General features: G+C 40.6%; 1 protein-coding gene across 1 annotated transcript in view; it reads left to right on the top strand.

Moving 5' to 3' along the window:
* The window catches only part of Nexmif (neurite extension and migration factor), a 128,593-nt gene extending 105,786 nt beyond the window's left edge, over positions 1-22,807 (top strand). Inside the window, exons 2-4 of the mRNA XM_048336364.1 lie at positions 16,893-17,018; positions 17,610-21,966; positions 22,646-22,807. Coding sequence (XP_048192321.1) covers positions 16,940-17,018; positions 17,610-21,966; positions 22,646-22,706 — 4,497 coding nt within the window. The 5' untranslated portion in view covers positions 16,893-16,939 and the 3' untranslated portion in view covers positions 22,707-22,807. The remainder of the gene's footprint in view (positions 1-16,892; positions 17,019-17,609; positions 21,967-22,645) is intronic.
* The last annotated feature ends 532 nt before the right edge of the window (positions 22,808-23,339 follow it).

Raw genomic sequence — 23,339 nt, forward strand, 5'->3', positions numbered from 1 at the left:
TGCTTAACTTGTGAGGTATTTCCCCCCTATTAAAGGAAATAATAATAACCATCTCATGGACTGACTGTTGTTTGAATTGAAGTAACAAATATATTTAAAGTACTTAGTAAAACATCACTCAATACATCCTAATCCCCTTCCCTTGCCATACTGTGAATATAAAGTGTAACCAGGTGAGTTTGTGGATGGATCCATATAGAATCCACCCCCACTTGTAGAAAAAGTCCTACTGAGTACATATCTTGGGAATGGGAAGGGTTTTCAGCATCATAGCTGAATACTAATGGCAGCATTATTATAGATACGCATGCAAGCAAATACTTTATCTTTAACAGCTGTGTTTAGTTGAGTAACAGATTTAGAAAGTGCAGACTTTAATCTATGTTTTCTCCCGGGATTTCATCACCATCTGATTTATTTTTTTCCTGGCTAAAAAGTGTCATTGTGGCTTGATTTCCTCTCCTCCCTCATACACATCCAGTTATTCTCTCAAGAAATAGCTACCTTAAAAAAATCTCAATAAAAAGCTGTATAACTATTTGGAAGACATGAGGACAGAGCTGATACTTGAAGGGCTAAGAAGGGCTTTAGGTTGAAAACTTTCATGACTAATGCCTCTATTCCAGGAAATACTGTTTCCTTCGTGTCCACAAGGAAAAGATGACTCTAAAGACACTATACCAAGACTTGATTTCTCCTTATGATGTGTCTGGGTGAGATAGTATCAAGTTGGAGGATGTCACTGTGATAGGGAATAAGAGGTTAAAAGGAGCAATTTAGAGATGGAGGACTTGTTCTTTCCTCAAAGTGGGGGAGGGGGCTAGAGAGCAAGGCAGCCAAGTTTTGTCATCCTTTCTGAAATGCTGGAAATCACTAATTCCTCTCCTCTCCTCTGTCTTGATTCACCTAAAATTCAAATGGATTCAGAATTCTCCCTTGGACTTCGTAATTTAATGGGATAAATATATCAAGGCATGAAGAAAAGACCAGATCTAGTCTCCATGGTAGCCCTACTGGGGCATGTCTAGAGGAAGGGGTAGAGAATACAAAGAGGGTTATGCTAGGGCTGTGTAAAACTATTCAGGCCGCAGACATGAGGGAATTCCACTGCATGAAAGAAGGTTGTTTCCTTTTTTTTTTTTTGGCCAGTCCTGGGCCTTGGACTCAGGGCCTGAGCACTGTCCCTGGCTTCTTTTTGCTCAAGGCTAGCACTCTGCCACTTGAGCCACAGCGCCACTTCTGGCCGTTTTCTGTATATGTGGTGCTGGGGAATCAAACCCAGGGCCTCACTCTTGCCACTAGGCCATATCCCCAGCTCCAGAAGGTTGTTTCCATTTGCCCTAGATACTATCCCTCCCTGTTCCACAGCCCTCATTCACTGAGCAAATACTTTGCAGGTACCTAACAGGCTGTAGGAACCTTTATCTTTCTTCTTGCTTTGGGCACCACAAAAATGTATTCACCTAGAAAGATAAAGGACCTCCATCTTTAATTTTGGTAGTTCTCTTCCACCGTGTTCAGTGGCTTTGAAACACTGTTTTTTGTGTGCCACCCTCATTGAATTGCTACTAGCATGGAGATTCCATCTCCCAGTTTCACTATCTTGTCAGGGATTTTTAAGTTGTATCCTAGGAGTGGGAAGAGAGAAAGAGATAGAAGATACCACTTTTGATGACCCATGATGAGCCAGGTGCTGTCTTGTGTGTATATAAATCATTTGACTCTCATAGTACCCCCATGAGATGTATTTTATTTGACGAGTGAAGGAATTGGAACTTGAAGCTTTTAAACCATTTCCCCAGCTTCATATGTCTACTAAGTGACAACCCCCCACTCCATACTGACTTTGACTAATTTTGTTCCCACTCCCACTTTTATGTACCTCCAGAAGGAAGCAGTACTCAAGTAGCATCTATCACTGTCATGATTGCTATTATTATTATTTTTTTCTCAAATTTTTATTATCAAACTGACGTACAGAGAGGTTACAGTATCATACGTTGGGCATTGGATACATTTCTTGTACTGTTTGTTGCCTTGTCCCTCATGCCCCCCTACCTCCCCCCCTTTCCCTCCTCCCCCCTGGTGTTCAGTTCACTTACACCAAACAGTTTTGCAAGTATTGCTTTTGTAGTTATTTCTCTTTTTTTACCCTGTGTCTCTCGAATTTGGTATTCCCTTTGAATTTCCTACTTCCAATACCAGTAAACATGGTTTCCAATATACTCAGATAAGATTACAGAGATAGTGTAGGTACAAACATAGGAAGGTGATACAAAACATTATCTATAATAGAAACTACACATACACATAGGACGTTGAAAGTGGTTACAACTGTGATATATCACTTGTTTCCATAACATGGAGTTCATTTCAATTAGCATCATCTTATGTGTTTCTAAGGGTATAGCTATTGGGCCTTGTGATGCTCTGCTATGGCTTGCCTAAACCTGCACTAATTATTCCCAATAAGGGAGGCCATAGAGTCCATGTGTCTTTGGGTCTGGCTCACTTCACTTAGTATAACTTTTTCCAAGTCCTTCCATTTCCTTACAAATGGAACAATGTCATTCTTTCTGATAGAGGCATAAAATTCCATTGTGTAAATGTACCACATTTTCCTGATCCATTCATCTATGGAGGGGCATCTGGGTTGGTTCCAGCTTCTCGCTATGACAAATTGTGCTGCGATGAACATTGTTGTGCTGGTGGCATTACTGTGATTTTGTTTGTGGGCTTTTGGATAGATACCCAACAGTGGGGCTGCTGGGTCATAGGGGAGTTCTATATTGAGCCTTCTGAGGAATCTCCATACTGCTTGCCAGAGTGGCTGAACCAGTTTACATTCCCACCAACAATGAAGTAGGGTTCCCTTTTGGCCACATCCCCTCCAACAATTGTTATTATTAGTTTTCTTGATATATGACATTCTTGCTGGGGTCATTATTATTATTATTATTATTATTATTATTATTATTATACCATGTACCATCAGTTTTTGGAGCTGAAATCATTGAAGAGAGAGGAAGGAAAAGAGACTACATATATTTACTGTATTGTGTACTACACTAAAGGGGATATATAATAGTAACATGTGCTTAATATTGCTTGTTTGCAGTGCTGAAGATAGAACCCAGGGCCTTGTGCATGCTAGGTAAGTGCTCTACAACTGAGCCACACCCTCAGCCTTAGTAACATGTAGTTACTCTTGGACTGTAACAGCATGTAAATTGGTCTGGAATCTATCTTTAGGGCTGTGAAATCAAACCAACTAATTCTAGTGATATGCAACACTCCCACTAACACCTTCATACTGAAGCTATTCCTTAGTCTAGAAAGTCCTTCTGCTCCTATCAATACACAAGTTCAAGACCTGGAGGTTGTGACGAGTCACAATTTCCTGGTTGGCTGAGGCAAAGTGTGTTTGTTGTCTTGGAAACCTAAAGCAGCCATGTACTACCAAATAAAATTTAATGAAATCACTGCTAAGACAGCCTGATTATAAATGTGCTAAAAAAAAAAAAAAGCACAAACACTGATACAGATAAAGATAAAGAGTATACAGATGTGGGAGATGGTAGAATGTTACAAGATTAGAGCTGCATTGCCAAGGCTATGAGTAAGTGCTTTCTCTCTCTCTTTCTCTTCCCCCACCCTTTATTTCTTCAGTTTCCTGAGGAAACTTTTAGTTTCTTTTCATCGTATTGGCATTTGATTTTCATTTTAATTTTCAGGGTATGTTTGCATTTAGTTGGTACTGTGGCAGGTTCACTGCATGTTGTTTGCATACTGCAAACCTTGATTGTAATCGAGTCTGGGCTAGATGGGAAATTGAAGACTACAATAAGCAATAAAAATCCAGCCAAGTGTAGTGTCATTTCATCTAGTTTTCAAACTCTACACATCCCTGGAGAAATGTGGCAGGATCTTCCTGGAAAAAAAAATACATTTTTTAAGATAGAGAGAAGGTGGGGACAAGGTGCCAAAGACAAGAATCTCCATGTCCTTAGACCAACTGAATTTTTCCTTACTTGCTTTGGGGAAAAAAAACTGTCATGACTTTGGCTGAAGAAAACCTGTAGATAGGTTATTATTTTTTTTTTTTGGCCAGTCCTGGGCTTGGACTCAGGGCCTGAGCACTGTCCTTGGGTTTTTTTGCTCAAGGCTAGCACTCTGCCACTTGAGCCACAGCGCCACTTCTGGCCGTTTTCTGTATATGTGGTGCTGGGGAATCAAACCCAGGGCCTCATGTATATGAGGCAAGCACTCTTGCCACTAGGCCATATCCCCAGCCCTCTGGCTTCTTTTTGCTCAAGGCTAGCACTCTGCCACTTGAGCCACAGCGCCACTTCTGGCCATTTTCTATATATGTGGTGCTGGGTAATTGAACCTAGGGCTTCATGTATGGGAGGCAAGCACTCTTGCCCCTAGGCCATATTCCCAGCCCTGTAGATAGGTTCTTAAAGACTATTTTAACCCACAGAATTCCTCTTGTGCCCCAAACTCCTTGTCTTTGGCAAAGTCTCTCTGCCCTTTATAAAACCATGTGCCCATGAGAAAGTGATGCTCCTTGCTATGGACCCATATCCAAGGCAGTATCCACTGTCAGAGTGGGACAGTTTTCTGGTATTCCCTTTCTCATACATGTGACTAAGTACCTTAAACAGAACTCAATTTCATTTGTTTTGTTATATTTTCCCATGTCTTTTTAGAAATCATCAAATTTGTTTTCTTGATTTATTATTGTTTGGGGGGAGGGCAGTCCTGGAGCTTGAATGCTGGGCTTGGATGCTGTTCCTGTTCAAGGTTAATGCTTTACCACTTCTGACTGCAGTTTAGTGGAGATAAGAGTCTCACAGACTTTACTGCCCATGCTGGCTTCCAATCATGATCCTCAGATCTCTGCCTCTTGAGGAGCTAAGATTAAAGGTGTGAGCTATCAACACCCAGCTCCATCAAATTTGTTTCAAATTTCTACATTGCTTTTCTTCCTGTCATATAAAGTCATCCAGCCCAGTTCCTCCATACAATGCTTAAATCAAACTGCTGTCCAGCTTCTTCTTGAGTATTCCCAGCATGAGTTTACTTTTTTCCCATTGTATCCCCCTTTTCATCCATTTCACCTTAGAACATTTCTGTTGATCCATGTGTTGGGCTACAATCTTCCACTCTCAAGTTACTTCCCATTATGGCCTAAACCATGTTATGTTTCAGTCTTTCATGATATGTATCTTTAGACCAAAAATACATGTCTTGGAATTTTCTCCACCAAACTAGGTATCAGTTTTCAGTCCTCTACTTTAGGTACCCTGCATATAAAAATTGAAGCATGCATTTATTCCCTTTCTGCCACCTTAATGATACCATGTATCTCCTGTTCAATTCCTTCTCTGTAACTATTAATTTTTAATGTTAGATCATTAGCACTGACAGATGATTTTAATTAAAACACATAACCTCAGCCCCTCCTTCACAACAACCCTTCTCTCCCCCAGGAGATGAACATTCTAATTTGCCATGACATTATCTGGCCTAACAGTGCCTGGCATATGAAGTGCCTAAAAGGTCATCTTCCGTTGTTTTAGCCTTCTGGAGTAGTTGAATTAAGTTCAAACTCAGAATGTTTTTGAAATCTTAAATCTCTCTAGGGATATTTTTCATAACATCTTCTAACTGGATAACGCTACAATAAATGAAATAGGCTGCACAGGATTAAAAGGTTATTTCCCTGGTGTGTCAAGCTAACAGAGAACATGAAACCTTCCATTAGGCCTCTGGACATCTCTGGCTGTCAGTGTAGCAACCCTGTCTCCATTAGGTTCCTAACCCCCCATTGTTCAGTAAAAATTTAGCCAGAAAACTACTTGTCATAGTGAAATTTGACTGGCAGTATGGCAAAGGAAAGCATAGAGGAAGAGCTACCAACCTGATTCCTGAAAATCAGAGCCAAAGAACAATGGAAAACCATTGCTTTGGGATTAATAATGGGGAAGAAATTACATTATAGAACAAGAGTCAACTGAAAAATAATGATCAGCAAAGCAACAGTCAATGAGTAAAGCCAGTAAATAAGAATACTGAAGGGACAAGACAAAAATTGGTATTTCAGGAAGTTATGATACCTGCAATTAAAGGTAAGATCACAGGTGCTGGTGGCTCATGCCTCTATGCCTAACTATTCAGGAGGCTGAGATCTGAGGATCACAGCTCAAAGCAAGCCTGGGCAGGAAAGTCCATGAGACTCTTCTCTCCAATTAACCACCAGAAAACCAGAAGTGGTACTGTGGCTCAAAGTGGTAGAGGGCTAACTTTGAACAAAAGAGCTCATGGACAGCACACAGGCCCTGAGGTCAAGCCCCACAACCAACCAAAAAAAAGCTAAATCACATTGCTCAAGTAAGAAGTACTTTCAGTTATTATTTTCTTTGAAGACTTTTTATGAAACTAGGAACTTCTGGGAAGAGCTCTATTAAGTGCTAGGCCAAACATTGTGGGTATATAGCATAATAATGAAAGTAAACAAGTAAAATGTGGTAGGTGCAGAGCATAGAGCATTATGTAGCAGATAAGAGCAACAAAGTAGATATACCTAGAAGAATGAATGAGTCTTAAAAGGTTTGTGATAGAAATAAAATAATGAAATCTATTACATACCTTTTATGAGTTATTAACTTCAATTTAGGTCCAATTATAAGAATGTATTTTTAAATGAACATTATAGGAAGCTACACATTACCACATTAAAATGGTTACCTATGAGAGAGTCTGAGAATGAACATAATAAATAAGAAAGAAAAGAGAGAAGCATTGCTTAGATGGTTGATAAATGGAGGAATATGATGACATCTACCCTCTTCGTTAAGATCAATAAAATAAATAAACACTAGACAACCTATACAAATTGAATAGGTGACTATATGATTAGGGCATAAAAAATAGCATCTAGTAGAGCTTTCTGTGACAATGAAAATGCTCTGTGTCTGCTACACTAGCCACATGGAATTATTGAGTACTGAAAAGGTGATGAGTATAATTAAGAGAATGAAGTTTGGATTTAATTAGTCTATATTTAAATTTAAATAGCTTATACCTGGCTAGTAGCTACTGTATTGGAAAATACAATTTAGATGTTCCATGTGATCCCAGATACTGGCACAGAAAAGATGGATAGAGCTGGGCACCAATGGCTCTTACCAGTAATTCTAGCTGTTCAGGAGGCTGAGATCTGAGGATCACTGTTCAAAGTAGGCCAAGCAGAAAAGTCCATGAGACTCATATCTACACTAAACCACTCACAAAAAGCTGGAAGTAGCACTGTGGCTTGAATGATAGAGCACTACTAGCCTTGAGCACAAAGAGGCTCAGGGACAGCTCCCAAGGCCTGAGTTCAAGCCCCAGGACAGGGGAGAAAAAAGATAGATACTGCAATCTTAAAACATTCATTCTAATACTTAGCCCTAATGATAGATTGGAAGACAGCAAAGAAACCTAAGGAAATCCAGATTTCTCCAAGACTTATGTTGTTCATTAGTAAGTAAACTTCAAGAATCATTGTCCCTAAGATTTCTTCCCTTCTGAAGACTTGGCTGCTAGAATTGGGAAGAGTCCTGTTGAACTAGTTGTTGCTACTCAACACACATGAGCTTTGGGATTGTGTATGTGATGGATTCTGCTGTACAGACATTAATAAGAACAGGGCCTCATAATGCCATGTGTGTGGCATCGGAGAGGTATTTCAGACTTGGGTACTCTGAGGACTTTTTTGTAGGAGACTAGAATAAACAGATAATAGTAATAAATGATGGCCACACTATCATGGAGTTCTGACTAGAATGACAGCATATCTATTCTTGGCCTCAACCTCTCTTCTTTTCTGATGTCCTCCATCGTATACTTCTATCTTTCCCTTATTCCTGAACATTCCATTCCTAGTCCCATGTAAAAAATTAAAGGCGTTTAGAAAACTACTTCCAATGGAGATGAGAAGAATATGATCTTGTGAATATATAGAATTAGTGTTCCTAGGTGTTTCTGAAATGTTTCCTTCCTTATGTTGAGAAAAAGTCTCTATCTAGCCCAGAGCCAGTGGTTCACACCCATACACTAGCTACTCACGAGGTTGCAATGCATCATGGTTCACAGCCAACATGTGCAGGAAAGTCAATGAGATTCTTATTTCCAATTAACCACCAAACAGCAAGAAGTGGAGCTTTGGTTCAAGTAATAGAGCACTAACCTTGAGCACAAAGTCTCAGGGACAGTGCCCAAGCCCTGAGTTCAATCCCCAAGACTGGCACAAAAAATGTTTATAAAACATTTGTAAAAGTTGTAAAAGTATTTTGTAAACAAAAAGTGAAAGTATTTTAATCTGCATATAAGTAGCTAGTGAACATACCTCCACTCCAAGGCAATAAGTATAGTTTTTTTTGCCAGGCCTGGGGCTTGAACTCAGCCTGGGCTCTGTCTTTGAGCTTCATTTGCTCAAGGCTAGCGCTCTCCCACTTGAGCCACAGCAACACTTCTGGCTTTTTTTTTCTGTTTATGAGGTACTGAGGAATTGAACCCAGGGCTTCATGCATGCTAGGCAAGCACTCTACCACTAAGCCACATTCCCAGCCCAGCAATAAGAATCTTAAGGAAAGAATTTGTGTTTCTCACTTCAGTTTTGCTCATGCCATAATCTAACATAGAAAACACAGCTAAGGAAGTGCAGTGCTTAACTAACCCATGAACCCACAGCTTTATTAGTGCTGTCCTTCACTGCATGCAGGGAGGGTACCCCTATTGTAAGTAAATGTGCTAGGAAGGCCTTGACAAGCTCCCTGAAATCAAGAAGGAAGGCTAAGGAGTTTATGAATAGCAAAACCAAAGCCCCTCTATCACCTGTAACAGCTAGCTCAGCATCTATTGGTTCTGTGGCAATACACATTGATACCTGAACCAGATTAAAAGTAATATCTATACTTTTTGATATGTGTTATGTTGTGCTATGAATTGTCTTACTTTAACTTGGAAGTACCTATAAACGATTCTTGTTTGCATATCTAAGAACAGTTGATCCAGGGTGAGAATGTGGCTCAGTGGTAGAGTGCTTGCCTAGTATGAATGAGGCCCTAGATTTAATTTCAGCTTCGCGCCACCAGCACAGAAAACTACTATGATTACTGGGAAGTTTTTAAAACACTTTTTGCTTGTAATGGTATATTCCTGGTCCCTCTACTCCCTTCAGACATTTTAGATGGTGTGTTAAGTGGCATTATCAAATGGCTTAATTTATTTTAGCACTTTGGGATCAAATGAATTCCCAGCTCTACTCATCTTCCTTTGTGCATCATCTTATTTCCAGAATAGGAGATAAAAATTCATCATGATTTTTGACAAATGTGTGTGTGTGTGTGTGTGTGTGTGTGAGAGAGAGAGAGAGAGAGAGAGAGAGAGAGAGAGAGAGAGAGAGAGTGCAATTGAGAAATAGAGTGCTTAGAATATTCTAGGGCTGGGAATATGGCCTAGTGGCAAGAGTGCTTGCCTCCTATACATGAAGCTCTGGGTTCGATTCCCCAGCACCACATATATGGAAAACGGCCAGAAGGGGCGCTGTGGTTCAGGTGGCAGAGTGCTGGTCTTGAGCAGGAAGAAGCCAGGGATGGTGCTCAGGCCCTGAGTCCAAGGCCCAGGACTGGCAAAAAAAAAAAAAAAAAAGAATATTCTAAAGTGACAACACAGAAGGCTAGAATCCAGAGGCTGGAAGAGCAATGCCTCCTTCCCAGATGGAGCTGAACTTTTTCTTGTGTTGGGATAAGCAAAGACATCTTTCTTTTTTTTAATTAAACTTTTTTCTTTATTGTCAAAGTATGGTACAGAGGGGTTACAGATTCATATATAAGGCAGTGAGTACATTTCTTCTTCAACTTGTTACCTCCACCCTCTCATTTTCCCCCCTCCCCCTCCCTCTTTCCCTTGGCCCCCCCCAGGAATTGTGCAGTTGGTTTACACCAAATGATTTTGTATTGCTTTTGGAATGGTTTGTCCTTTTGTCTTTTGTCTCTCGATTTTGATATTCCCTTTCCCTTCCCCAGCTCTAATACCCATATAAACAATATCCAGGGTACTCAGATGAGATACAGTGGTAGTGGGGGTACAACCACAGGAAGGGAATATAAGAGAAACAAAACAAACAAACAGGCAAGAAAAAAGGTACAGTTTCACATGGCATGTTGAAAATAATTACAATAGAGGTATAACTCTTTGTTTCTGTGACGTGGAGTTCATTTCACTTGGCATCTTCTTATGTGATCATATGGGCATAGCTATTGGGGTATTTTGATCTTCTACCATGACTAGCCTAATCATGTACTAGTTATTCCCTATGAGGGACACCATAGGGTTTATGTTTCTTTGGGTCTGGGTCACTTCACTTATTATGATTTTTTCCAAAGGACATCTTTCTTATATGAACAACATTCTTCCAATAAGATAAAAATGTTATTAGTTCTGATTATAATTTTTTTGGTGCCAGTGCTGATACTTGAACTCAGGGCCTGGGCACTAACCCTGAGCTTTTATGTTCAAGATTAGTGCTCTACCAATTGAGCCACAGCTCAACTTCTGGCTTTTTGGTGGTTAATTGGAGATAAGCATCTCATGAACTTTCTTGCCTGGGGTAGCTTCAAACAGAAATGTTCCAATCCTAGCCTCCTGAGTAGCTAGGATTATGGATGTGAGCCACCAATCCCTGGTTTAGTCTTTTTTTTTGCCAGTCCTGGGACTTGAACTTGGGGGCCTGGGCTCTGTCCCTGAGCTCTTCAGCTCAAGGCTAGCACTCTACCACCTGAGCCACAACCCCACTTCTGGCTTTTTCTGTATATGTGGTACTGAGGAATCGAACCCAGGGCTTCCTGCATGTTAAGCAAGCATTCTACCACTAATCCACATCCCCAGCCCCACTAGTCTTTATTTTTAGTTGTATTTTTTTTGCCATTCCTGGGGCTTGGACTCGGCCTGAGCACAGTCCCTGGCTTCTTTTGACTCTACCTCTTGAGCCACAGTGACACTTCTGGCTTGTTCTGCTTAAATGGCACTGATGAATTGAACCCAGGGCTTCATGCATGCTAGGCAAGCACTCTACCACTAATCCACATTCCCAGCCCTTTAGTTATAGTTTATGTTCTGTCTAGTAAGTAAGTTAGTGCCGTTTAGGGATATTTCTGGACTAAAAGTAACACTTATACAAGACTGTATAAATGTCATCAGTATGCTTTGTAATAATAGCAAATAGTTTCCCCTTTCTGAGACTTGGTTTCCCATCCAAACCTCCTGAGAGAGATCATCTTTTTGGGGGGTAAGTCATGGTACTTGAACTCGGGTCTTTGGGTGCTGTCCCTGAGCTCTTTTGCTCAAGGCTAGCACCCTACCACTTGGAGCCACAGAACCACTTCCGGTTTCCTGGTGGTTAAATGGAGATAAAAGTCTCAGAGACTTTCCTTCCTGGGCTGACTTTGAACCATGATCCTCAGTTCTCAGCCTCCTAAGTAGCTAGGATTACAGACATGAGCCACTAGCACCCAATGAGAGATCATCTTTTAAGGTCTATCTCGAATACTGTTGCTTCTAGTGAAGCTCTTACTTTACTCTTTCCTTTCTAAAAATGGAACAATTTCTTCCCTAAGGGCCCACATAGAAACTTTCTGCCTCTCATTCAGTATGCTTTGTCTATATTTATCTAAGGCTATTTCCCCCACTAGACTCTAAGTGCCTTAAGAACAGGGATCCAGTCCTGGAAAATTTGTTTAATGAAACTGGTATCCCAGTACATTCACTAGTGCATTGGCACTACTGACACCCCAAAAGCTATGTTGCTATTATGTCCTCTGTTTCTGCTTTATTTTCTTTTCCTGGTGGGAAAAGCAATGCGCAGTCTCCAATACAAAGGTTGATATGGACCATCTAAACCCTGAGACCAAAGGCTTCTTCTCATACCCAGATGAGGGGAAGGGCAGACCAGAAGGCTTGTTTTTCCAGTTTAATTGAGCATTTCCTTGCTTCAGAATGCCTGTCTCCATGTTAATGCTATTTTAATGACATTATGCTGAGTGATTTACTATGATGAGCAAAGTAATTTGTTGTACATTCTTCCAAAAGTATTAATCAATTGTAGATCAAAATAGATTTCCAAAACCCCATCAGTGCTAATGTCCTAAATGTCTATTAGTAGGTAAAAGCTAAAGCAAGTTTTTTTCAAGCATCTAAGGTACAAATAAAGCAAAGTATAGGAAAATATGCACCCTCACTTGTCTCTTTTAGAGTTGATTTGAGGAAGTGGGACTGTGGCTCAAGTGGTAGAGTGCTAGCCTTGAGCAAAAAGCAGCTCAGGGACAGTGCTCAGGCCCTGAGTCCCAAGCACCAGGATTGTCAAAAAAAAAAAAAACAAAAAACCTAACTTCCTTATAATTAACCATAGACTAAAGGATAAGAAGACACTAAAGTATTGAAATGCACAAATAATTTGCTCTTTATCAAGTCCCTACTGAGATAGAATTGGTGAAAAGGCTAAAGACACGTTTATCAGAACTAGGGAAGGGAAGGGGAACATCAAAGTGGAGAGACAAAGGGTAAAAGGCGAACCAATGCCACAGCAATACTTACAAGACAATATGCTGTAAACAAACTGTACAACTTGGGGGGGGGAGTTGGGGAGGAGGGAAGGTGGGAGAAAAATGAGGGAAGAGGCAACAAGTTTAATAAGAAATGTACTCAGTGCCTTACATATGAAACTGTAACCCCTCTGTATATCAGTTTGACAATAAAAAAATAAAGAAAAGAAAAAACTAAAGACAGATCAAAATAAAATTAGTAAAAAGACTAAAGACCGATAAATTATATATATATAAATTATATATATGATAATAGTATGGTTCTTTCTGACCCATGGGGTTCTCTGAATCGGAGACAGACATACAAACTGCTCCTTGATTCAATTACAAGTGATTCTCTCCTTACCAAGGATCTGGAATGTCAACATTGTTTTCTACTGCCATCCACCTTTTAAAACTCTCCAGTAAGTGTGAGGCTCTAAGTTCAGATTTCAGTATTAATCTACCCTTCCTCTCTCCCCCCAAAAAGAATATCTCTGTCCCTTCTTTCTGTGTAAATATAACGTCTCTCTTTCTCTTCTCCTTGGTACCTTTGGTTTATTGGCTCCTTGTCAAATAAGAACTCATGAAATAAGAAGAAAGTTTGGCAATTCTTATATATAAATGTTAGAGGAAATACAGAATCATCTAACATTTTAAAAACAGGCACACTGCCTAATATAGATTTCTTATTTTGTTTAAAAAAATACTAGATAGGGGAAGTATCTCATTATATGAAACTACAACTGTTTCTTATTTCCTGGGCAAGTGTATGCTTATGTACACAAGCACATGTATATGTATATATACAAGCACAATGTATATATTCAAGTGTATGTATATGTATGCAAGCACATGTGTATATTCTACTATGTGTATATTCCGATGGTTTCAGGTTATGGTATGGTTAGGTCCTGATAAACCCATCACAAGTTGGAAATATTATTAAATTGACAGTGCATTTAATATAACTATTCTATCAAACATCATAGCTTAGCCTAGTCTACTTCAAATGTGCTTAGAACATTAATACTAACCTACCATTGGACAAAATTATCTAACATAATTTGCTTTATCATACTGGGAAAACCATATAATATAGTGTTCTTTATAATAAAGTGTTGAATATCTAGTGTAATTTTTGAAATATGAGTTTCACAAAACATTGGCAATATGCTTTCATTGTGTAAGTGTGCCATGACTTATCTGAACAATCTTTTTTTTCCCAATCCTGGAGCTTGAACTAAGGGTCTGGGCACTGGCCCTGAGCTTTTTTGTTCAAGGCTAACACTCTACAACTTGAGGCACAGCACCACTTCCAGCTATTTCAGTTTATGAAGAAATGAGCAATTGAACCCAGGGCTTCATGCATGCTAGGAAAGCAATCTACCACTAAGCCACATTGCCAGCCCAACAATCCTTTATTAATGGAAATGTGAAATGCTTCTAGTCTTTTTGTTAGGGGGGGTCATTTTTATATTTCATTGTTATTATAAAGGTGATGTACAGAGAAGCTACAGTTACATAAATCATATAATGAGTACATTTATTTTTGACAATGTCACCCCTTCCCTTGGTCATTCCAGTATTTCCCTCAATCACTCCCAGTATTTCTACCCACAATCTAGTCTTTATTTAAAAAATAATAATAATGAAACCAGGAGCCAGTGGCTCATGCCTTTAATCCTAGCTACTTGGGAGGCTGAGATCTGAGGATCTCAGTTCAAAGCCAGACTGGGAGGAAAGTCCATGAGACTCTTGTCTCCAATTAACCACCAGAAAACTGGAAGTGACGCTGTGGCTCAAGTGGAAGAGTGCTAGCTGTCCATTGGGATAGTGCCCAGACCCCAGAGTTCAAGCCCCACGACCAACTAAAATAATAATAATGAAAATTGAAGATAACATCAACAGTACAAAATCACACTGACAACATAATACATAATAGGTATCAATTGTTTGTCTTCATGATCGCATGGCTGACTAGGAGCTTCAACTTCTTGCCCCAACCCAGCCATCTTGAGAGAATATTGTGCCACCCAGGAAATGACCAAAATTCAACTTCCAATTTCAACTGTGTACACTTTCATCCCATCATAATGTCAAAACATCTTAAGTTGCGTCATCATAAGTCAGAGATTGTAGAAAGCTATATAAGTATACAATTGAGATTCCTATAATAACCACTTGACTGTCAGCAGTATGTGTGTGTATATATGCACATGTATGCTTGTTTGGTGTTTTGCAATAAGGTCTCAGTATATAACTGAGACTGACAGGCTGTTCTCACACTTAAGATCTTCCTCCTCCTGACTGCTGTGATTTCAAGCATGCACCACAACTGGCTGATATGTGTACTTTAAAAAAAATGTTATTGGGTTGGGAATATGGCTTAGCGGTAGAGTGCTTGCCTAGCATACATGAAGCCTGGGTTTGATTCCTCAGCACCACAAACAGAAAAAGCCAGAAGTGGCACTGTGGCGCAAGTGGTAGAGTGCTAGCCTTGAGCAAAAAAGAACCCAGGGACAGTGCTCAGGCCCTGAGTCCAAGCCCCAGGACTAGCAAAAGAAAAGTTATTTTTATTAATAAAGGTAATGTACAGAGGAGATACAGTTATATGTCAAATAAAGCATACATTTTTGGAACGATGTCACCCCTTCCTTCAGTCCCTCTCAGTTTTTTTCCTCTCTATGTGTGCTTTTTAATAAAGGGAAGGATACTTGGCTGGGGAGAATGTTTAGGAATTGGGTTTCACTGGAATGAATGGGGGTCTACAGATGTTACAGTGGCATATGCTAGTTACTTCTACTTCTAGTGGCCTCATCTGCATTTGAATACACCTACCACTCAGATAGGAAATAAATTGCTATAGATAGGTGTACCAGGCCTGAGAAGTACTAGATCGCACTCACATCTTTACAAAATCTCACATTCAAAAGTCTTGCTACAGGCTTGGGGAAATACTAAATACTTTCAATTAAGATTCTAAAAATCGGGGCTGGGGATATAGCCTAGTGGCAAGAGTGCCTGCCTCGGATACACGAGGCCCTAGGTTCGATTCCCCAGCACCACATATACAGAAAACGGCCAGAAGCGGCGCTGTGGCTCAAGTGGCAGAGTGCTAGCCTTGAGCGGGAAGAAGCCAGGGACAGTGCTCAGGCCCTGAGTCCAAGGCCCAGGACTGGCCAAAAAAAAAAAAAAAATACATAAAAAATAAAAAGATTCTAAAAATCAACAAACAGTACAAGAAATGTATCCAATGCCTAACGTATGAAACTGTAACCTCTCTGTACATCAGTTTGATAATAAAAATTTGGAAAAAAAAAAAGATTCTAAAAATCAAGAAACCAAAGAATTCTCTATCTCTTTGTATCTTAGCTGTCAAATTTTAGGGCACGGAGAAAATCTGGGTATGAAGGTAGATTATGTATGTTATGATATGAATTAGCTTGTTTGTAAATAACTTCTTATTGTCTGAAGTAGAAATGAAACAAACAGAAATAAAACAAATCACTGGGCGCCAGTGGCTCACACCTATGATCATAGTTACTCAGGAGGCTGAGATCTGAGGATTATGGTTCAAAGCCAGCCAGGGCAGGAAAGTCCATGAGACTCTTACCTTCAATTAACCACCAGAAAACCAGAAATGGTGCTGTGGCTCAAGTGGTAGAGCCCAGGCCCGGAGTTCAAGCCTCACAACTCACAGAAAGAAAGAAAGAAAGAGAGAGAGAGAGAGAGAGAGAGAGAGAGAGAGAGAGAGAGAGAGAAAGAAAGAAAGAAAGAAAGAAAGAAAGAAAGAAAGAAAGAAAGAAAGAAAGAAAGAAAGAAAGAAAGAAAGAAAGAAAGGAGAAAGGAAAGAAAACTAATGTCCACACCCTTATGTCCCTTATTTCAAGTTACCCTGGACTCTTGTTTTGTGTCCTTCCTAAGTGGACAGCTATAATTACATTAAATGTGTTACTGTCTGAAGGAAGTACTAAGATTGCCTATATTCTTGCATTTCCATTTTGAAAAGTATGATGACATAGAGGAAATAGAAGTGCCTTGGATGTATGAATTACATTGTGAGTTTAATTAATTAAATGTGAGGTTCCTAGTTGGCTACTATGGTAGGTATAAACTATGAACCCAAAACAAGAGCAGTAACAAAGCCAGTCTGGAAACAGATAATGGTCGATGATTCTAAGACCATTGTAGCTGAAATAACCTGTGAAATTCAAAATAAAGTTAATTTAATAACTGTTATTATGTATTTGAAATGTGCAGGTTGGACAGCATTTGGACTTGGAATGAAACAATAAGAGGTTACATTCATGGATAACCAACAAGATAAGGCTATTGCTGCCTCAGCCAATGGAGAAAACACTCTGATTAATGGCGTCAAGGAAAATGGTAAGGGAATTTAATTATAGTATATAATATCTCTCCTAGTCTCTTGTTATTAATATAGATTTTCACCATATACAAAGTTGGTACAGGTGGAGTCCAGGATGTCTGATAAGATTTCATGTTAATCCTAAACTTTGTTCTTTTATATCTTTCACTGGGCTAGAATAGTGTTTGAGAGTGATCATATCCAACCTCTTTGTCTTCCCAAATTATCTCTATCAAATGAAGTTGCACAAAATTCTTAGTGAATCAGAAATGTTCTCTGATGTGACTCTTACAATTTCTAGACTCCGTATGAGTTTCCTGGATATGTCTCAAGAATGGGTAGCTCAAAAACATGTGTGTCCCATCTGGTCATTTTCCACCTGAAAGCCTTGACTTTCCAAATGATCAATCTATCCAATTCTTTCCCTCATTTCTGAGAAACAAGCTGGGCCAAAAATGATTGTTTTTTCATTTGCATGAATATGATTTCTAAAGCTAGGGAAACAGAGGTTTCATTTATGTTTTATGATCAAGGGCAACAGATTTAACAAGTCTGGTTTAAGACCCTTAACTTTGTTCCTTTCATTTCTCGTTTTTTTATTCCTCTAGACTCAGAGGACCAGGATGTGGCAATGAAGTCATTTGCAGAGGTAGAAGCTGCCACACCAATCCAGCCAATACCAGCGGTACAAAAAGAGACTTTGATGTTTCCTAGGAGTCTCCTGCCTCTTTCCTCTAAGAAGCCCTGTATGCAGAACCCTCCCTCCCCTTTGGGTCTGATTGAAGCACCTGAGCATGCTGCTAATAGTGCTTCTGTGAATGCCATCTCCCTCACATCTGGAGTTGCAAAAGGCCTGAACACATGGTCACTGCCCAATGAGTGTGAGAAAGCTCCATTTGCCATAATGGAGCCTGCAGGCATGTCAGCTCTGAATGGAGACTGCCTCATGCAGCCAAGCCGGACTTGCTTGGGCTGCTTCATGGAATCTAAGGAGGCAGTAGATCCTGAGCCAGGGATCAGTCTGAAAGTCAGCGATCTGAACAGGGATTATGAAACATGTGCAGTGTCTGATATAGGTATTCAGTGCATTAATGCTGGAGAAAACATAAAATATGGAGAGCAGCTTCTTTCAGATCAGCTCCTAGGCTTCCCCCTGCATAAATCAAGAGCAGGAGATAGACGAGAAGCTGAAAAGCCTGACATCGACTTGGAAGATCCAACTCAAAAGAGTTATTACGAGGCATTGCTGTTAGATAAGTGCAATACAGAAGAAGCTTTGCTAGCAAATTCCAATCAGGATTGGGGTTACTTTGAGACTTTCATTAGTGAGAGTAAGATTGAACTGCTTGACCTCTGTTCCAAGAATGAGCTCTCTGTCAACCTATTCTCTGAAGAAGATGTGGATAACTACATGTTTGATGATGATGAGTCGACACTGGGCAGTGATGTCTGCTCCCTGAAAATTCGATACGAATCCTTTCAGGACAATGTTCGAGACAAGACCACCCTTCTGATGCAGGAAGATGCTCAATTCAACTTTTTCCCCAGTGTCTTCACAACCTGTCCCAAGCGGGAAACTAAGAGTGGGGTCCTGAAGCAGAGTGGTGATCTTTCCCAATTCAAGGTCCCTGATGTGAGCATCATCTGGGGAGAGGAAGAAAAAATCTTGGACAAGAAGAAAGGCAAAGACGAAGGACATGAAGACAAAGGGGTGGAGAAAAATGATGGGAAAGACAATGGAGAAAAATCTGCCTTAAATAAACCCTGCAACGGGACTGAGGTAGGGCAATTTAAGAATCCAAAGCTGGACCATCTTGCGAATTCCTTGGAGACATCGGGGAGTTTCAGCGATGACAGTTCCTTCATTGAGGTCTCTTATGATGCCATGGGGGAGATTAAAGACTGTAGCCGCTATATGGCTCGGGACACAAATTCTGGCAGCTCCTCCTCCCAGCAGAACTATGGACTACGAGCCAAGAGAAAAGTTCGATACAGTGAAGATTATCTATATGATGTGGACTCACTAGAGGGTGAGAAGATGAATGAGAGGAAGGAATGGCTGCCAGGTAGTTCCAAAGAGGAAGATGATGATGAATGGTGTCCCAAAAAGAGAAGAAAAGTAACCCGTAAGGAGCCCCCTGTTATTATCAAATACATCATTATCAATCGCTTTAAAGGTGAGAAGAACATGCTGGTGAAGTTAAGTAAGGTGGATGCCAGTGAGACCACAGTGAATCTGAGTGAGAATCAGCTCAACAAATATTCCAAGTTGGCACCTTTGAAGGGATTCTGGCAGAAGAAGAAAAAGCAGAGAAACAGCAACACCGACTCCACCAAGACATCCTTATGCCAAAAGCAAAGCTTTGAACCAGGTAGCTTTGAGGTGTCGTTCCTGCCACCTGCTCGTAAACGAAAATCAAAACTTGGCAACAGGCACAGGATTCAAAGGATCCAATCCATGGAAACTTCAGCAAATAGTAAGCAAGTTTCCTTCTGCAATGATCAGAGGCAAGCTTGTAACCGCAAAGAAGAAGGACTGAAAGGTACGGGGAAGTCTGCCCCACCCGCTGCTGCCAGCTGTGCAAATGACGTCACAAGTCCTGACTCAGTGAAAGTCAAAGGCCAGGACACAGAATCGAAGGGACCAGAAAGGAAAGTCCTCAATAAAATCAAGTTTAAAAGTGAAGCTAGGTTAAAATCCAAGAAAATCAAGGTTGCACAAGAAAGCAAGCCAGTTGCTCAAATGAGCCCTCCATTGGAAGAGCAATCCTCCAAGGCTAACTTAAAAAATGAAGCAATCCCCGGAACCTCAAACAGTTCCCACCTGTCTGAATTTCATGAGGCAAAGGTTGCTAAGAATTCTACGTTCCTGCCAACCACTTGCTCTTCTGAAATGCCTCTATCGTCTGCTAGTGTTGCAACTAACATACCTGTTATCCCTGGTGGGTATCTGCAGACATTGTTAGATGCTTCTGACTTGTCAAATAATACTGGGATCTCCTACTTCGCTCACCATTCTGCAGAGCAAAATGAAGGCAGCCTCACTCAAACAGAAAAGGCATTTGTACCTCTCCAGCCAGCCCAGGACTGTGTGCTCTCCTCATCTTCCGACTCTGAGCTGCAGCCATCACCTCATAACTTCAAACTGGAATCCAGCAACTATGGCAATGTGTGGCCCAACAAGGCTACATCAGACCCCCAGGAATTCATGGCTGAAGTCTCAAGGGAGATAGCTTCAAACCAATCTAGTGATTTTGAAACCTCCCAAGTAGTGTCCATGGAAAATAACCTCACTGTTACAACATATAGTTCTACTTGCCTCAATAGTGAGGGCAGTAGTTGCAACAAGGTCCTGTATGCCTCCGTGCAGGACCCCCAGCTCCCATGTGATGACTCTTACCAGTTGTGTCACTTTACTAATGGGGAGATCGGCTTTCCTTTCCAGCAGGGTCCAGCCAGTGTGGACGATGCTCGGCTCTTCAGCTTTGATTCAATAGCACCACTCTCTGTCAGCTCAAGCAATTTTTGCTCCTTAAGCTTGAAGTCCTGTGAAAAGGATGGTGATGATGATATTGCTGATGATTTCCTGGCCCACTGCAGCCCCAAACTGGTGATCCAGCAGAGCATTGATGAGATAGCACCACTAAAGGAGTCCACCGATCTCCTGGATATCTCCAACTTCACTCCTGACAAATTCCGCCACTCTTCTCTCTCTGAGATATCTCCACCGGACACACCCAGTCTTTCCCCTCAGATCACCAGATGTGAGAGTATCAAGACACTAGGAACGGTGAAGGGGTTCCAAGAAGGTGTCTCGGGACCATTGGGCAGCATGGAGAAAGTCAAGTGGGACTGTAGTACCCTTTCACAACAAGTCGAAGCAGATGATGGCTTTACTTTAAATAACCATCAGTTCCAGTTCCATATGTTCAATGATGAGGATTCTGTCAGTTTGCTCCCCAAAACCCCTTGCTTGTCAACATTTAATGAGCCAGATGGTCAAACAAGTACCAGCAACAAAGTGTCAAAGTCCAGAAAGAAAATGACACCCAGCAAGAGTGGGGCTGTGAACCAAAGCTCATCTCAGAAAAACACCAGGAAAAAATCCCCCAAAGCCAGCAACAAAACCACTGAAAAGCCACCTGGAAAAACCTCCCGCCAGGTTCCTAAGTCAACAAAAAAAGGGAAATATGGGGCGGCCATCAATGGAGAAAAAATGCAAATTGGCATTGGCCGTGGAGGAAGCCAAAGCAACAGTCTATCTTCCACTGGGAAGACACTGACTGATAGCATCCAACATGGTGGTCCTGTTGCTCCTATGAAGATGCCAAATCAGAAGGGACTTTCTGGAGACTGGGCTTTGAGGAAGGAGAGCAACCCAGGCTGGAACGACATGAGCATGAGCAATCACACCAACAACCTCCTGGATGATGACCAACGGGAATTTCAGGAGCCCTCCTACATCTTGTCTAACATTGCATCTGGTATGGCAGATGTGCAAAGATTCATGATGGCCTCCATAGAGCCCCTTTGGGAACCCCTGGGGCATCATGGAGACTCCAACACATTCTATTCCTCGGAGTCCAATAGCCTAAAATTAAAAACCCTCAAAATATTGGCTGGGACACCACAGGAGTCTAAGAAAAAGGTCAACAGTGGGTCCTCAGGAGCCACCAAGAATCACAGGTCCATCAAAAGTGTGAGCAAAAGCAATGGGAAAGCGGCGATAGGTGATTCGACTCATGCAGACCTGCCTGGTTATAATGAGGACTCTCATTCTGCCTTCTTTGATAAAAAATACAATAACATGAGCACTTTAGGCAATAACGGACCGACACACAAAAAGTTATATCGTCACAAATCCAGCACCAAGGCTTTGAGAGATGAGAAATGTAAGGGAAAGCGCATGGAGCGAGAACAGCTCCACAAGGATGAGGCTGGGACCACTTCTTTTGAGAAACTGAGGTAATACTGCACCGAAATGGCTGACAGGATGCACTCCTGGCTTTCCTACTACCTGCTGAGCCCGCAGTCCCTCATATTTCTTCCCTCTTGAAAACAAAAGTTTGCATGAAAGAAAACTGTTCCATTCCCTTTGCGTGCTCTCTCTCTCTCTCTCTCTCTCTCTCTCTCTCTCTCTCTCTCTCTCTCTCTCTCTCTCTCTGTCTCTCTTCAAATTAAAAAGAAAAGAAAAAAATTGCATGAAAATCCCTATACCTCTAAGCCACCCAAAAGATTGGGGCAATTCTGTTCTGGCTTGGCTAGGGATAAGCTCTAAAAAAAAACAACGTTTTCTTCTGCTATCCACCATGGATTTTTACTTCTTAGGAAAGTACAACTAAAATATGCTCTTGAATGATTTTGGGAATGGAAGGGCTTTTCAGTAAGACAGAGTTTGAGCAACAGAATTTAAAAGTCGTGTAACCAAAAAGCCAAGATCATTTCAATGAAAAGAGCATTAGTTGGAAAACAAAATCTCCACACATGGCGATTGGGAGTGCTTTCTGGTACCCCCGTTCTCTCTATCTTTCTGCATCATACAGCATTTAGTATGATGTTAACAGATTTACACCGTATGCTCCCTTTGTGGGCCATACACTAAAACTAACTAAGATGGCATAAATTCTTTGATTTTTTTCTGCAGGGATTCTGACTACAATCTCCTAAAAGCAGAAACAGCGTTTTTGGGTTTTACCTGTGTTTGAAGAAGAGACTCGCATTTTCCAGAAAGACATTTGATGTTTGTGTTTTATTTCTTTCAAAATATGCCTTGTGGTATGTATGTTGACATATAAGTGCTTAAAGAAACGAATTTTAAATTGTGGGACTAAGTCTTTGAAAGAAAACTTTAATCTGATGTTCTATGTAAAAGATTTTAAAAGTCATACAGTTGCACTCGTAGTTTCTGCACTATTTACCCACAAGGAAAATGGAATATGTTGTGCCAAACTACAAAGAAGTGACTGTACTGTATATACTTTTACTTCTGCATCAACATTTGGTTGTGAGTATTTGGGGGAGCTTGTCCCTGTTAATTCACCAGAAACATTCCAGTGATTCTTGCTATTAACCAACCCCACTTTTGTGGATAGCACCTTTAGATCACAGTGGAAAAAATATGTTGTGTTACACAATTTACCAAAACCTAAAGGATAGTGTTTGACTTGTGCCAAATTTCCTTACCTCATCTCACAGATTCACCCCACAGTTTAAAGCTCATTAATGAATTTTAAATATATATATATACACACATTAAAAAGATGTGTATATATGTATAAAACATACACACAAACATACATACATGCATACATACATTCTTTTAAATTTTTAAACTCTAT

Source organism: Perognathus longimembris, chromosome 28 (assembly GCF_023159225.1).
Source record: "Perognathus longimembris pacificus isolate PPM17 chromosome 28, ASM2315922v1, whole genome shotgun sequence".
NCBI lineage: Eukaryota > Metazoa > Chordata > Mammalia > Rodentia > Heteromyidae > Perognathus > Perognathus longimembris.